The sequence below is a fragment of the Piliocolobus tephrosceles genome, chromosome 19, assembly GCF_002776525.5.
Source record: "Piliocolobus tephrosceles isolate RC106 chromosome 19, ASM277652v3, whole genome shotgun sequence".
In the NCBI taxonomy this organism is placed as follows: Eukaryota; Metazoa; Chordata; class Mammalia; order Primates; family Cercopithecidae; genus Piliocolobus; species Piliocolobus tephrosceles.
In genome coordinates, this window is record NC_045452.1 from 20,496,960 (window position 1) to 20,513,805 (window position 16,846).

A 16,846-nucleotide genomic window follows, 5' to 3' on the forward strand; every position below is an offset into this window, starting at 1 on the left:
TGTCTTGGAGCCTGTTGTACATTTAAGAATAAACTTTTGTTAAAAAGAAAATACATCATCAAGAGATGATGAGCCACTCCTACCCTAGCTGTGAATTTAAAGTAAAACAAGCCCCCAGAATCTTGCCAGAGTCAGCCCTTTGATCTTTGTTCTTCTCTGAACTCTACTACCTGGAATTAAAACAACTCATTTGAAAAAAAGAAAAGCAGGTTTCTGAGCTCACCCTAAACCCGCTGAAGAGAATGACTGCGGTGGCGCCCTGGAACTTCTCACAGGCCTTCTAGCTGCTGCTAATACCCGCTGAAGCCTCAACGCCCGGGTAAGGCCAGGGCGGCCCGACCGACTGGGGCACTGGAGGACCCGGCGCTAGAGGGCGCCGCTCTCTCCCGGCTCGCGCCTCGGTTCCCGGAAAAGCAGCTCCGTCCGTCGTTTCGGCTGCGCTCACCTCCTTTCCGCTTCCGGTGTCCCCTACAGTCATGGCTGCCGCCGTTGCTGCTGCCGGTGCCGGGGAACCCCAGTCCCCGGACGAATTGCTCCCGAAAGGCGACGCGGAGAAGCCTGAGGAGGAGCTGGAGGAGGACGACGATGAGGAGGTACTAGGGCCTCGCGGGGTGCGGAGCGGGTAGCGGGCCAGCTCGTGGATGTGGGATCCGCGTGGTACGGGATCAAGCGAAGCGGCTTCTTTGGGAGGCGGGGTTGGGGCCCCGCTGGGCCTTGGGGTGCCCTAGCTCCAGTGGGGCTCGGCGGCTCCCAGTGCCGCAGCGGGGCCAGGAATGGATGTCGCTTTTTCGGCTAAGACCCGTGTTTCCTCCACCACAGCTAGATGAGACCCTGTCGGAGAGACTATGGGGCCTGACGGAGATGTTTCCGGAGAGGGTCCGGTCCGCGGCCGGAGCCACTTTTGATCTTTCCCTCTTTGTGGCTCAAAAAATGTACAGGTAAGGAACGAGGGCAAAGGCATTGGGTACGTGCATGGGATGACCGTGGTGCTGTGAAAGAACACGGGGTTTGGAAGCAGCAGACCTGTGTTGGGTGACCTTGGACTTGTACTCTATCCTTTCTGAGTCTCAGTTTCCTCTTCTGTAAAATGGGGATTCTTACCTGGCAGGGGCGTTGTGGGGGTTATTTCAGATTGTTAGAGATAATGAATAAGGAGCTTTGTAAGAACTCAGGAGAATGTTAAACCGCCATCACTAGATGATACAGCTACCACAGCTGCTCCTCCTGTTTCTGGTAGGAGTATGGTGCAAGGAGCGGGTAGAATACGTTTATCAAAACATTGGAGTATGTAGGGCCGGGCAGGGTGGCTCACGTGTGTAATCTCAGCACTTGGGAGGCCGAGGCAGGTGGATCACCTGGGGTCGGCAGTTCGAGACCAGCCTGACCAACATGGAGAAACCCTGTCTCTACTAAAAATACAAAATTAGCCGGGCATGGTGACACACGCCTGTATTCCCAGCTACTCGGGAGGCCGAGGCAGGAGAATTGCTTGAACCCGAGAGGCGGAGGTTGCGGTGAGCCGAGATCATGCCATTGAACTCCAGCCTGGGCAACAAGAGCTAAATTCCGTCTCAAAAAGAAAAGAAAAAAAAAACATTGGAGTATGTAATGTGAGAGGTTTGGTTACTGAGTAGTTCTTGCCTGTTTTGTTTGCATGTCTTCCTGCTCACCCTCTGGGGGTTTTCCTCTACAGGTTTTCCCGGGCAGCCTTGTGGATTGGGACCACTTCCTTTATGATCCTGGTTCTTCCCGTTGTCTTTGAGACTGAGAAGTTGCAAATGGAGCAACAGCAGCAACTGCAGCAGCGGCAGGTAAGCCCAGACCCTGGGCTTTTTGCCAGTGGTGGAGACGCAAGTTATTTCACTAACACATTGGTCCCCAGCCTTTTTGGCACCAGGGACTGGTTTCATGGAAGACAGTTTTTACATGGACGGTGGGGTGGGGGTGGCGGAGGGTAGGGGGGGTTTCCAGATGATTCAAGTGCATTACATTTATTGTGCACTGAATTTCTATTATTACATTGTAATATATAATGAAATTATTCTATAATGTAGAATGAGGGGCAGCCCTGAGCTTGTTTTCCCGCAACTAGACAGTCCTATCTGGGGGTGATGGGAGACAGTGACAGATCATCAGGCATGAGATTCTCATAAGGATCTTGCAACCTAGATCCCTCACATGCACTGTTCACAAGGGTTTGTGCTATAAGAATCTAATGCTGCTGACCTGACAGGAGGTGGAGCTCAGGCAGTAATGTGAGCAATGGGGAACAGCAGTAAACACAGATGAAGCTTCTCTCACTTTCCTGTTGCTCACCTGCTGCTGTGTGGCTCGGCTCCTAACAGGTCATGGGCCAGTGCCAATCCACGGCCCAGGGGTTGGGGACTCCTGTTCTAGCACCTGGGTTGACCAACAGTTAATGTGTGGGTGGGGATTGGGATTGGCCTCATGCTCTTTTAGGTGTCTGATGGTGCTTTCAGTATTATTTCTGTAGACGTTGGCCCCATCAGGTATGGTGAGAATAAGTTCTCTAGGCCTGAATGATGCCTTACACCTCTCCTTTTCTTTTCCAGATACTTCTAGGGCCTAACACAGGGCTCTCAGGAGGAATGCCAGGGGCTCTACCCTCACTTCCTGGAAAGATCTAGATTGTTACTGCTGTTTGAGCTGTCTCGGTGGGATAAGTTTGAAATTCAAGTGTTTGAACTGCTGATTATTTGGATTTTTTTTTTTTAAACTTTGGCACATTTATCTATCTAAACCTGGTGGGGAGAATTCTCCTCACATTGTCTCATGGAAAGACTCAACTTGCAACTGTGCCCTCCACACTATCCTTACTTCTGTCTTCACTCTGATACCAGAGTGCAGCCATGCAGACGGTTATTCCTGCTCTGGCCACCTTACTCCTTTCACCAAATTGCTCCTAACTAGAAGATGTCACTTTCCCCTTGTGGGTAGGAATCGATGCCAGTGGGAGGGATGTGCCCCTGACCATTAACGACTGCCTTTTTTATTTTTATTTTTTTTAAAGAATGGAGCTGTTGGGGAGGGACATGCACGCAATGTGAAAGACAAAATGCATTACACCTGTAGTGTAAAGCAGCCACTATGAATCCCTATGTATGAGAGGAGGGAGGCTGGCTGCAGCTTCAGCCACAGAATGGGGACTGTGGAAGACAGATCAGGAGTTCATTTCCCCTGCACAGTTTGGTTGTTAGACCTGTGTGTGTGTTTAAAAAAACAGAAGTCAGTGCTCACTTTTTGTATTTAAATATTAAAAATGATTCCAACTGAAAGTGTCATCCTAAGTACCTTGAAACGAGACCAGGTCAGAGACACGTACTGCCCCTCACATTTTCTCATCTAAACCAGCAGCACCTCCATCTTAACACCCATAGGCCCAGATTGTTTCCGAAAGTGAAAAAATTCATTTTTAGCCAAGTACTTCATAGCAATCTTTGCCCTGAAGTTAGGCAGTCACTTTGAGATCCAGCAGCCTAAAACAAAGGATTGGGTGTGTGTACTACTTTAGTCTGTGACACTGTGTAATTATGAAGTATTTGTGGGGAATAACATAATACTGATTTCTGGGGAATAGGGGAGGGGGACAGAATTTTTTTGCCTGAGACCAGGTCTAACTGGAGTACAGATGGTGTCATTTGGGTTCACTGCAACCTCTACCTCCCAGAGTCAGGTGATCCTCCCAACTTGGCCTCCTGGGTAGCTAGGACTACAGGTACACGCCCACCATGCCCAGCTAGTTTCTTGTGTTTTTGGTAGAGTCAGGGTTTTGCCATGTTGCCCCAGCTGGTCTTGAACTCCTGAGTTCTAGCCATCCACCCGTCTCTGACCTCTCAAAGTGCTGGGATTACAGGCATCACCTACCACGCCCAGCCAGAGTAAACCTTTTATGTGAATTATTAGATAAACCAACACTACAATTTTGGTGGTATTGTTCCCATTTTACGGAAGTGGAAACAGCCACAGAAAGGTAATTGCTCAAGGCCACAGAGTTAAGTGCTAGACCTGGATTCAAATCCAGGCAGTCCAACTACAGAACACTGCTGCTGTGTGCTCGGGATGGTGAGGCTGGGCCCAGGCCCGCTGGGCAGATGCATGATCTTTCACTTGTTAACTAAGGAAAAACACTAGTCACCAGTGTGGTACAAACTTGTACTTACGTGGATTATTCAAACTGTCAAGATTAGTTGTACTGAAAAATGTCTTGGAGACATCTTTTGAACCAAATCCCTTTTCAGTGAGTATTTTGTCTGGATTTCTCAGGTGAAAGATTTAATCAAAGCATGATGTCTCTAAAAGATGACTTATGCTGGCAATGAATTCCTTTTAAAACAGCATCATACTTAAGTTTATTTTTCTTTACACAATTATAGAATTCAGGCAGACAAGGAGACATACACGGAGTTTTCCATTTTTAATATTTGGTTAAACAAAATACATCTTTTGTAAACAAACCCAGCACAAGGCCAACAACAAAAAGGAATAAAAGCAAGAAAAACAAAAAGCCTAGGGTTGCCCGTTACTGGGCATCAGGGTCAGGCCTGTTCACTTCCTTAAAGGAAGTGGGGCTTTTTGCCCTTGGGCATCAGCATGGGTCCCTGTTCCTAAGCACCAGGATTGGATATGAACAGAGAAACCAGCCCTGAAATGTTTAAGCGTCTTTGCATATCCCATTGGCTCATGGACTCCAAGTGCATGGGGACTCTTTGAAGTGCCATTTGCACAGGCCCAAGCAGATTTGTGGAGAGGAGTTTCCTCCTCTTCCCAAGAAATGGCTTACTATTTCTGACGGTGCCAGTGGCCCCAAGGTCCTGCTTGTGACAATCAGCAAGGTTGGCTGTAACGTCTGGCTGGTGGTGGTTGGAATGTCATTGTACAGGGCGGGGAAAGAGCTCCCTGTGGTGCCAAGCAGGTCTGGTGTAGAAAATGATGCAGAAGAGACTGCGGCCGGTTGCTGAGAAGACATGATGCAGTAGCCGCTTGGTGGCCTGTTACTCAGCATAAAAAAAATGGCCTTGTTGGATTGAAGATACATGTGCAGAAAAAGTGCTGGTGTCAACATGCACTCCAGTCACAGGGGAAGAAAGCCTCAGCTTCACCCCGTTAAGCTTGCTCAGGATCAACATGCAAGCCCCAGGCTGGCTTTGCTGCTGGAGAGAAGTCTGGCCAGTGGGGCAGCTCTCAGACCCACCGAGATCATTGATCTGAGGGCCAGTGGGTCACCCCTGCCTGCCCACCTGCCTTGAGGCAACCACATCCACTCTGGAGACACGCGTGTGGTATGATACTTATTTCTCCTCTTTTGTTTTCCAAAGTTACAAAAGAAAAGTGGCCTACAACTATTTCAAGAGGTAGGGGCAGGTTGAACTTCCATTGATACATAAAGGAAACGACATAAAGATGACCAACCCAGGTCCTATTCCATCCACACAGTACAGAACCACCCAACCTGAGCTTGGCACTATAGTGGCAGCCTTTGAGCCTGGAGCGTCTACTGAATTCTGGCTGTCCCTATTCCAAGCAGCTTATCTTCACAATACTTTCCTCACCCAACTCTGCCCCAAATTAGTGGAATTTGATGTCAAAGGCAGACTTTTTTTTTTCTGATTTTGCCAGAGTAAGTAAACTGGGAAAACTGCTCTTTGGCTTCTCTTTTGTCCCAGAGCCTCCTAAATCAATGTTGCGAAATGGTAGGGACAACACCGGAGTGAAGAAACCAAGCCACCCCATGGCTGTCCCAGTTTGGCTTTAGCCACATCCTGTTTGGTATCTTACTTCCGACTGGAATATTAGCATAGAATATTAGTTAATTTTTCATTATAAAACTCTGCCGGGTGCAGTGGCTCATGCCTGTAATCCCAGCACTTTGGGAGGCCAAGGCAGGCAGATCACCTGAGGTCGGGAGTTCGAGACTAGCCTGACCAACATGAAGAAACCCTGTCTCTACTAAAAATACAAAATTAGCCGGGCGTGGTGGCAGGCGCCTGTAATCCCAGCTACTCGGAAAGCTGAGGCAGGAAAATTGCTTGAACCAGGAGGCGGAGGTTGCAGTGAGCCGAGATCATGCCATTGCACTCCAGCCTGGGCAACAAGAGTGAAACTCAGTCTCAAAAAACAACAACAATCCTCCATGTATGGCCATAAACCACCCTTAAACCCGGGGATAAGGGTTGGAGACAGATCACTGTACCGCTGCTAGGGTTCTGGACATGGTTTCCTGAGAGACCTTTATGCTCTGGGTCCTTCAAACCAGTCACATGGGGTTTGTGTGCACTATCTTCAGACCCACTGTTTTCAGACCCAGACAGGACGGAAAGTGGAGGCAGCATCTCTAGGTGAGTGTGGAGCAGCAGTGACAACTCAGCAGAACCTATGTCAAGTCCTCATAGAAAAGGGAAAATAAGCTAGGATTCCCTCCCCGCTCCACTTTCTCCTCTCTTAAACAAGGGTTTGTGACCGCTGGCCTTGAGTGCAGAGAGCTCCTACCTTCCTTGCCCAGGAACAAAACACTGGGTAGTTCTTATAACAGTCCACACGTCTGTCCTATTGCACTGTCAGATCTGAAGGGGAAAAACCCGATGAGATGTTTGGGGAAGTGGGAAGGGCAGACCCACTGCAGAGGCCACACCACATCACAGAGGACTGAAGGGGCTGAGGTGAGAGGGAGGTTGGGGAGAACTGCTACACGTCAGTCCTCCAACTCTGATGAGCCTCTACCTCTTCTGGTACCACCAGCAGGAGTTCACAGTTCTTTCCTCGCAAATGATGTTTTAGAAACTTCCTATGGAAAAAGAGACAGAAAAAATGAAATACTGGCAAGTTGCAAATTCCAGTCTCAGGACCACAAAGTCACCTGACACCTCACTATACCCGTGGCAGTCCAAAACACATTCCTGTAGTCACCTGGTTTTGGAGGGTTCCACGTTTGGTTACCCTCCAATCTTTCCAGTTAAAATTCCAACCTGAATTTTTGCTCATCCTTATAGTTACTGCCAACAGTAGCTGGATCTGTGAATAACAGTACCCAAAGTACTATAAAGGACTTTTTTTGGTTTGTCTGTCTGGAGACGGAGTTTTGCTCGTCGCCTGGGCTGCAGTGCAATGGCATGATCTTGGCTCACTGTAATATCTGCCTTCCGGGTTCAAACAATTCTCCTGCCTCAACCTCCTGACCAGCTGGGATTATAGGCGCCCGCCACCACGCCTGGCTAATTTTTGTATTTTTAGTAGAGATGCAGTTTCACCATGTTGGCAAGACTGGTCTCGAACTCCTGATCTCAGGTGATCCACCCACCTTGGCCTCCCAAAGTGCTGGGATTACAGGCATGAGCCACCGCCTCTAAAGGACTTTTATAAATGTTCTTTATAACATTTATAAAGAACAAATGTTCTTCCTAGGGAAATTCAGTCCTCCTTGGCCTGAATGTCTGTCTTCCTTTCTATGAACTGGCAACTACTGTCTCAGTTGTCTTAAATGGAGAGAACATTACAATGCCAGCCCCACCAGACCAGAAGGTTGGTATCTCAGGCTGTGCATCTTCCCTACCAAAAGGACTTAAAAGTACTGATGGGCCATCGAAGATTAGGGTCAGGTCCAAGACACTATGATTCTATCATTCTAAGTAAGGCAGGGAGAGAATCCAAGGAAAAAAGGAATTTCATTTCCTTTGTCAGATAACCAGACATGAGCTCAGTGTCCCCAACATAAGAAATGAAGCAGCCTAGCGCCCTAGTCACAACAGGTACTGATTACCTGAGCTCGCTCTCGCCTCCAATCCACTCAGGCATCTTGAGTTTGGAGTCGAGGTTGTAGTAGGCCCCTCCCACCTCTCGGACACAGATCCAGTGCTGCCTTTTGAGGGGCAGTTTGAGTGGACCCCAGCATAGGCTGGAGGGCAGATTCATGATGAAGCCCATGACATTAGTGAGGGCAATGACACCGACATCCCTGCAGGGGAGAGATGGTGGCAGACTCTGAGGCAGCACACTCCCCAAGGTTCCCTGGCTGTAATACCACAAATGGCTACCTCCCCACTCATGCCATGAGCCCAAGTATTAAAAGCTTATACCACAACCGTGCTATTCTCCATCAAGCCAAGCCTGATTCAGATTACCTGCGCTTGTCCCACCAAACAGCTTCATAGCCTTTGGTCTGAAGTGCTGCCATAATGACATTCACATCGTAGTTGCCATTTCCCAGCATGCTCTTCTTGTGAGGCGTCACCATGGTGTTTGGAGACAACCTACCAATGTGAAAAGAGGAGGCTGAGACTTGCTGGGCTGGCTAACCCCTCCTGACCCTGCACTACCGGGGATGGAGAACACTTTACATCACTGCCCCTGGAAGTTAGTTTCCCCACATTCAAGTGAAATTTCCCCAGCTTCTACCTAGGTATTTTGTAAGTGTTCCATGAAGGAGCCTCACTTATGAAATCCCAGCCTCCCGCAGCCTTTCTGCAGTCTTCCTCCTGATACTGATCTTCCTGCCTCATGCAAGCCTTTTTTTTCCAACACTGGCAAATAGGATTCAATATTTTCACTTGCATGGATAGTAACTGTTGTCACTCCTCCTTTCTATTTAAGGCATGTACACTTGGCAATCATTAATCATTAAATACTGAAAGGCATACAGGAGCCTAGACAGGTGACACAAATATATAAACTGGGGTTGGACATAAGGCAATAAAAAGCAGTGAGGCCTATGTGAAACTGGAATGCATGACCCACCTAAAGGCATTGTGTGTGTGTGTGTGTGTGTGTATGTGTGTGTGTGTGGGGTACCTGAATAAATTTTTCTTAAAATATCCAATAAATGAACTGAAAAAAAAGTTGCGCCCAGCAAACAAAACTCAGCTGTAACACTGGTTTGCCCACCCAGCTTGAAGTCATTTACTTCCAGGCTTCTTTAGCCAGTCTGTATTTCAAGACAAGGTCCATGCTGAAGGCATTTCTAATCCTATTATTTTGCTTTCATAAACTTGTCAGGCCAGGAGCCGAGGAAAGGCCATTTTGAAGGAAGGGTTCAAGGGGGATACCTTTGGGCTTTGTGTGAAGGGGAGAAAGGGAAGTGTGGTGAGTTCCTCAGGACATAAAGTGCATGTTCAAGAGGCTACTACATGCCATCTCCAGAGAAGAATCAAGACATTAGGCCAAGGATGTCAACTCCAAAAAACTTAAGAAATGTTGTAAAGTGTTTTTAAAATTTTTCTGTGCACAGCAAAAATACTGGTATTTTTTTTTTCTTTCTTTTTTTTTGAGTCAGAGTCTTGCTCTGTCGCTCAGGCTGGAGTGCAATGGCGCAATCTCAGCTCACTGCAACCTCCGTCTCCTGGGTTCAAGCGATTCTCCTGCCTCAGCTTCCCAAGGAGCTGGGATGACAGGCGCCCGCCACCATGCCCAGCTAATTTTTGTATTTTTAGTTGAGACGGGGTTTCACTGTGTTGGCCAGGCTGGTCTCAAACTCCTGACCTTGTGATCCACTCGCCTCAGCCTCTCAAAGTGCTGAGATTACAGGTGTGAGTCACTGTACCCAGCAATACTGGTATTTTTCAAATATAAAACATACTCCTGGCCAGGCACAGTGGCTCATGCCTGTAATTCCAGCGCTCTGGGAGGGTGAGGTGAGCAGATCACTTGAGGTCAGGAGTTCAAGACCAGCCTGGGTAACGTGGTGAAACTCTGTCTCTACTAAAAATACAAAAATTAGCCACGTGTGGTGGTGCACGCCTGTAGTTCCAACTACTCAGGAGACTGAGGCAGCGAACTGCTTGAACATATGAGGCAGAGGCTGCAGTGAGCCGAGATTGCACCACTGCATCCAGACTGGGTGACACAGTGAAACTCCGTCTCAAAAACAAAAACAAAAAAAATCCATGCTCCTGGCCAGGGGTGGTGGCTCATGCCTGCAATCCCAGCACTTTGAAGGCCAAGGTGGGAGGATCGCTTGAGCCTGGGAGTTAGAGACCAGCCTGGGCAACATGGCAAAACACTGTCTCTGCAAAAAAATACAAAAATTAGGTGGGCATGGTGGCATGTACCTGTGGTCCCAGTTACTTGGAAGGCTGAGGTGGAAAGATCACCTGAGCCAGGGAAGTTAAGGCTGTGGGGAGCCATGACTGCACTCCAGCCTGGGTGATGGAGTAAGACCCTGTCTAAAAATAAAAAAAAAAAAAAAAAAAAAAAAAAACAAAAAACCCAAATTAAAAATAACAAACATACTGCTGCTACTGCTTAAAACCTTCCAATGGCACCTAAAGCACTTAAATACACTCTAAACTACTTCCGTTGGCCTGCAAGGCCCTCAAGGTCCCGCAGATCTCATCTCTTACCTTTTATTACACCGACCTTCTTACTGTTCTCTAAAAACAAAGCTCTTTTTCTCACTGTGCACTCATGCACTCACTCACTGTTCCTGCTGTCTAGAATGTTCTTTCTGTAGTTCCTTATTGTTTGGGTGTCATCAAATGTTACTGCCATAGAGAGGTCTTTTCTTTTTTCTTTTTTTGAGACAGTCTGGCTCTGTTGCCCAGGCTGGAGTGCAATGGAGCCATCTCAGCTCACTGCAACCTCCGGAGAGGCCTTTTCTTGACCACCCAACCGTAAGTTTCTCCCAGTCACCACCTCACATCAACCTTTTGATTTAATTACAGCCCTGTCACTACCAGATGGGTTTCTCATTAGTCTGTTTTTCTACACTAGACTGACAGCAGGGGCCTTGACTATCTGAAAGCTACATTGCTAGGGCCTAAAGAGTGCCTGGCACAAGACAGGTACTCAAGGAATGTCTGCTGAAATGTTCAGTGTTTATTTTTGTTATCCTTCTCTTTCCCTGTAAACATTAGTAACTGACTCTTAAAAGGGCTTATATGCTTATCTCCAGGGCTAGAAAAGAAATCTGCAACCAAATTTTATCTTACCTGTAATAATAACTACCACTTATTGAAAAACCTTTGTGCCAAGCACTATGATAAGGTACTTTAATTTGCATTTCATTTAATCTTCACAATAAACCTATGAGGATGTGAATTATTTCTATTGTATAGGTCCATAAAAGTGAGGTTTGGTGGTTTTAACTGACCTGCCCATGAGCACTTACAACTGACAGAACTAGGATCCAACCTTGGGTTCATTTGAACCCAAAGTTACGTTTTGCTATCTTACAGCAAGGACCCAAGTATCAGAGTGGCAGGGGGTGGGAGCTTGAAAAGAGCAGAGGCCAGCTAAGTCCCTGAGGCCTGGGGCTGAAACATAGCTTAAAAAGACAAAGGCTCTCCATGGGTTCTTGCACATTTGGATTAAATGAGAACACACTGCCAGGTGTACTGGCCCACGCCTGTCATCCCAGCACTTTGGGAGGCCAAGGTGGGAGGATCACTTGAGGCTAGGAGTTTGAGACCAGCCTGGCCAACATGGTGAAACCCTGTCTCTACTAAAAATACAAAAAAATTAGCCAGGTGTGGTGGTGGGTGCCTGTAATCTCAGCTACTCGGGAGGCTGAGGCAGGAGAACTGCTTGAACCTGGGAGGTAGAGGTTGCAGTGAGCCGAGATTGTGCCATTGCACTCCAGCCTGGGCAACAAGAGCAAAACTCTGTCTTAAAAAAAAAAAAAAAGGGGGGGGGGGGGGGCCGGGGCGGGCGGATCACGAGGTCAGGAGATCGAGACCATCCTGGCTAACACGGTGAAACCCCGTCTCTACTAAAAATACAAAAAATTAGCCGGGCGCGGTGGCGGGCGCCTGTAGTCCCAGCTACTCGGGAGGCTGAGGCAGGAGAATGGCGTGAACCCGGGAGGCGGAGCTTGCAGTGAGCCAAGATCGCGCCACTGCACTCCAGCCTGGGCGAAAGAGTGAGACTCCGCCTCAAAAAAAAAAAAAAAGAGAACACATATGAAAGAAGGGCTAGCCCCAGATATAATTGGTTCTTTTCTCTTTCCCAAGCTTCTAATAGCTTCTTGTTCCTTTCAGTGAAGTCTCTGACCAGTACATGCATGAAGGCTCCAACAAAATGCTGAGTCTTCCCCCTCATTCATCATCAAACTCCCTACCAGGCTCAAACCTTAGAGCAGCGCTTCCCAAGAGTGCTCCTGGAGATGCCATTTCCATGTTCATTAACAGAAGATTCCAGAAGGCAGCCAATCCAGTAACAGCTGAATGAACCAAGTAGGTAAATGGGTTTCCTGCGGAATTCCTGGAGTCCCTAACATGCTAATCTTCACCTTCAGTCTCAAGGAAAGGGGGTTATAAAATATGTTTCAGTTTCCAAACAAATCTGACCACACACTTGTTTTGAGGTATACCTTACAGAACCAGGGTTCCAATGATCTTTCTTCCCTGTCCTTCATCTTCTGTCTTGGATTCAAATCCATTCGTATTACCACTCCATCTCTCTCCTAACCAGAGGCTCCTCACCTCACACCTTGACTTTTGAAACAGATTTCTAAATTGATTACCTTGCTTCCAAGTGTTCCACCAATTCAGCCTCTATGTTCCTGCCAAATTCACCAAGGCATCAATTCACTTCCCCTTGTATACATAGGAACTGACAATGGTACCAACTGCCTGGCTGGCCAGTTCTACACCTCCTGGCCCCACTTGGCTAGCTACATCCCTCTCATTGGGCTTAGTGCACTTTAGGCACCATGATCATATGGTCTTTATTCTATTTTTTCTTCCTCTGTCACCTAGGCTGGATTACAGTGGTGTGACTGTAGCTCACTGTAGCCCCAAACTCCTGGGCTCAACTGATCCTCCTGTCTCAGCCTCCCTCTTGAGCCACTGTGCCAGCAGCCTCTATTCTTTTATCCTATTTCCTGTTCCAAGCCAAATCCTACAGCTTCTTCACACCCCATCTCTTCCATAGGATCTTCCCTGGATCCTCTGTGAAAAAGGAGGGAAAGTGAGGACCATATCCAAACACCATCAACACTAACTGTGAGATTTAATCTCCATGCCTGTTACTTTGCCTGTAAAAATGGAAATAATTACTGTTTTATAGAACTGTTGGAGAATTCAGTTATTTTATATATGTTCAAACACTAAATTCCTGGATAGTTCTTTACTCTATATCCCTCACAGCTAGGCACTGGCAACTCAACACATGTTGGGCAATCTGAATACAGGAAATGTTGAGAGTAGCTTCCATCTCATTCTAAAGGAATGGTCATTTGAGTAAGTGGGGCTCACCCAGTGTATTCACCACACCAGCACTTGCTTGTACTTTAACAGTAATCAAGTGGCCACTGTGTTAAGTGCTTTTATGGGCTTTATCACTTCCAGCCATCTTGATACCATAAACATGGAAGCTGAGGTGCAAAGATTATGGTGATTTGCATAGTCAGGCATAGCTGGTGAGTGGCAGGGCTAGGACTCAGCCTCTACCTTAAACAATACTGAACAGTGCTCTGGATATTTCAACACACCAGTCCCACTGAGTTCCATGGGATCCTGATGATTCCAGTGGAAAGTATTCTTCAGACTCCTTGGCAAACTCCTGTTCAGGACTGTCTTAATGGTTTCCATAGAAATTCTGGGCTATAGCTCTGCAGACTCTTGCACGAGCTGACCCAGTGTCCCTCCGCTGGGAGAGAGAGGATTGAAGAGATGCCTGCACGCCTGCTTTTGTTTTCAGGCTGGAACTGCGAAGTTTCCTCTCTGATTTTCCAACAGTGTAATTTCTTTCTAGCGGAAAGACCCTCAGAAAGCAATCAGAGGGGTGTGGAGTAAAAATAAATCAAGTTCTTGTGACTCAGTTTGGGACAGAAGCCGAGAGTCTTCAGCAATAAAGTTTCTTTCAAATTCATGCAAAATAGGACACCTACCCCCCACATAGTGATTCCTCGTCATTCATGAGTGGAGAAAACAATAATCCAGACAGTGACCTCCTCAAATGTTCTGTTGGAGAGTTTCTAGAATCCCTCTTCCACTCGCCAGAAGAGCAGAGGAAGGCTTGGAAGGGTAGAGAGCCTGAGGAATCACCTTCAACCCCGCCACCATCAATCAAATCAAAGGAAACCACAGCACCCACCCCCAGAGCCCTGGCTAGGCGGAAATTTTAAGATCAATTTGGCCTTCCTCAATGAGCAGAATGTGCTGAGTAGATCATTTCTCCTCTGATCAGCCTTTCTCAATTAATCTCCCACAAGCCTCATACCCTGTTGTGTGAAAGTATTCCTGGCTTCAGGAGTTGGCTCCCTGCTTTCTCTGGATGGGTCTCAAATGTTGAGTGGGGGAGCAGAAGCCCTCACTCTGTCTCACCACTGTATTGACCTGCCTCCTCCCCTCGGCCCCTTTCTCTTTGCCCACCCAGCTTTCACCACAAACCTCGGATCCTGCCGCCAGCAGTCCCTTCTGGACTGCAGACATTTCATTCACTTGAACATGAGCACCAAGCTACATGCCAGCCACTGGCTGTGGGGGTACAACCGTGAAAACAGTCCTACTGGTTCTTACTCTCCAAGGGCTCAGGGTCAAATGAGAGACACAGAAATGTAAACAGATCAAAACAGCCTGGCAAGCACCATTTAACAGAAATATTAACAGGCTAGGTGCAATGGCTCACGCCTGTAATCCTAGCACTTTGGGAGGCCAAGGCAGGCGGATCACTTGAGCTCAGGAGTTCGAGACCAGCCTGGGAACATGGCAAAACCCATCTCTACCAAAAGTAAAATAAATAATTAGCTGGGCATGGTGGCACATGCCTGTGGTCCCAGCTACTCGGGAGGCTGAAGTGGGAGGATCGCTTAAGCCTGGGAGGTGGAGGTTTCAGTGAGCTAAGATCGCACCACTGCACTCCAGCCTGGGTGAAGGTGAGACCCCAACTCAAAAATTAAAAAAAAAGAAAAAAAAGGTATATATATAAAGAGTTGTATGAATAAGCCCACTCAGTTCACACGGCTGTCTTTTCAGATCCCTTTTGTGAGTCAAGTCCTTTCACATTCATCACCTTGTTTGTTCCAGACACCTCTGTGAGGTAGGTGAGGCAGATTTATTTCACAGATAAACAAAAACTCTTCCCACTGAACTCTTCAGAGCTGTGCTGTCCAATATGGTAGCCAATTTCTGCGTGTTATTTAGATTTAATTGAATTTAAATAAAAGTTAAAATACAAAAAAATAAAAAAAAAAGAAATTCTGGGCTACAAAGTGAGCCTCTCACTTCTGTCATCACAGTCAGAAGTTAGAGCCATGAGATGTGAAGTGATGTAAAAGTGAAAAGATGGGCCGCATGCGGTGGCTCATACCTGTAATCCCAGCACTTTGGGAGGCTGAGGTGGGCGGATCACGAGGTCAGGAGATCGAGACCATCCTGGCTAACATGGTGAAACCCCATCTCTACTAAAAATACAAAAAATTAGCTGGGCATGGTGGTGGGCGCCTGTAGTCCCAGCTACTCGGGAGGCTGACGCAGGAGAATGGCCTGAACCCAGGAGGCAGAGCTTGCAGTGAGCCGAGATCGTGCCACTGCACTCCAGCCTGGGAGACGGAGTGAAAGACTCCGTCTCAGGGGAAAAAAAAAAAAAAGTGAAAAGACGGGCTCTAGTCCAGGTCTCCGCACTGTCTGTGTCCTCAGATAAGTCCCTGTTCCTCTCTCATGGTTTCCACTGTGTCTGACTATGGTGATGAATTTAGATATTAATGAAAAAAGGAAATGGAAGAGATTTCATCAAGATTCTTTTCCCCACCCTAATTCTTTCTTTCCTTATCAGATCTGAAGAGATGTGACATCAGAAAATAGAGCTCAGAACTTCCTGATGTTTCTAAATCAGGCATGGGTCAAAGAGCTAGGCACATATTAGTAATCTGTAGGTGTTAGCTATTATTACTACGTGTTTGCCTAGCCCTTGGACAAGATAATTCAAGTCTCTAGAGGTTAACACTTAACAACAACTTTTCTCAGTTATAATCACCCACTTTTAAATGTGGCCCCTTCTACCTGCTCAGGGACTATGTAATGGGCTGGCTGGAATAGTCACCCTCTGTGGTAGAGAATGCTACTCGTTCACCAATATCCCCAATCTCTTTGTCCCTTCCAACTTTCTTTTTTTTTTTTTTGAGACGGAGTCTCCCTCTGTCTCCCAGGCTGGAGTGCAGTGGCCGGATCTCAGCTCACTGCAAGCTCCGCCTCCCGGGTTTATGCCATTCTCCTGCCTCAGCCTCCCGAGTAGCTGGGACTACAGGCGCCCGCCACCTCGCCCAGTTAGTTTTTTGTATTTTTAGTAGAGACGGGGTTTCACCGTGTTAGCCAGGATGGTCTCAATCTGCTGACCTCGTGATCCGCCTGTCTCGGCCTCCCAAAGTGCTGGGATTACAGGCTTGAGCCACCGTGCCCGTCCTGAGCACCTTCCAACTTTCATTAGATTTTTTTCCCTTGATACCAAGCTACTTTTTGCTTAGATTTTTTTTTTTTTGAGATAGGGTCTTACTCTTTTGCCCAGGCTGGAGTGCAGTGGCACGAACATGGCTCACTGTAGCCTCGACCTCCTGGGCTCAAGTCATCCTCCCATCTCAGCCTCCCAAGTAGCTGGACTACAGAACTACAGGCCCCCATACCCAGCTAACTTTTAAATTTTTTTTGTAGAGATAGGGTCTCACTATGTTGCCCAGGCTGGTCTCAAACTGCTGGGCTGAAGTCATCCACCCAACTCAGCCTCCCAAAGTACTGCGATTACAGGCATGAGCCACCAAGCCCAACCCTGGATAAATTTTTTTTATGATTTTATTTTATTTTATTTTATTTTATTTATTTTATTTTATTTATTTTATTTTATTTTATTTTATTTTATTTTTTTGAGACAGAGTCTCGCTCTGTCGCCCAGGCTGGAGTGCAGT

The 16,846-nt window shown here is 47.2% G+C and overlaps 2 protein-coding genes across 5 annotated transcripts in view; one reads left to right on the top strand and one right to left on the bottom strand.

The window, feature by feature from the left end:
• The first annotated feature begins 450 nt into the window (after positions 1-450).
• Positions 451-3,296, top strand: TOMM22 (translocase of outer mitochondrial membrane 22). The gene is made up of 4 exons (XM_023221998.1): positions 451-593; positions 820-938; positions 1,694-1,811; positions 2,574-3,296. Exons 1-4 carry the CDS (start codon positions 477-479, stop codon positions 2,646-2,648), a joined length of 429 nt encoding a protein of 142 aa, XP_023077766.1. The 5' UTR covers positions 451-476; the 3' UTR covers positions 2,649-3,296.
• A 1,049-nt stretch (positions 3,297-4,345) lies between these two features.
• The window catches only part of JOSD1 (Josephin domain containing 1), an 18,590-nt gene continuing 6,089 nt past the window's right edge, over positions 4,346-16,846 (bottom strand). For 3 of the 4 annotated variants that reach the window (XM_023221997.3, XM_023221994.3, XM_023221996.2), the window contains 3 exons: positions 8,136-8,264; positions 7,775-7,969; positions 4,352-6,802 (listed from right to left, as the gene is read on the bottom strand). In XM_023221997.3, coding sequence (XP_023077765.1) covers positions 6,703-6,802; positions 7,775-7,969; positions 8,136-8,264 — 424 coding nt within the window. In that variant the 3' untranslated portion in view covers positions 4,352-6,702. Of the gene's footprint in view, positions 6,803-7,774; positions 7,970-8,135; positions 8,265-16,846 lie in introns of all 4 variants that reach the window. The other variant, XM_023221995.3, reaches the window with a different exon arrangement.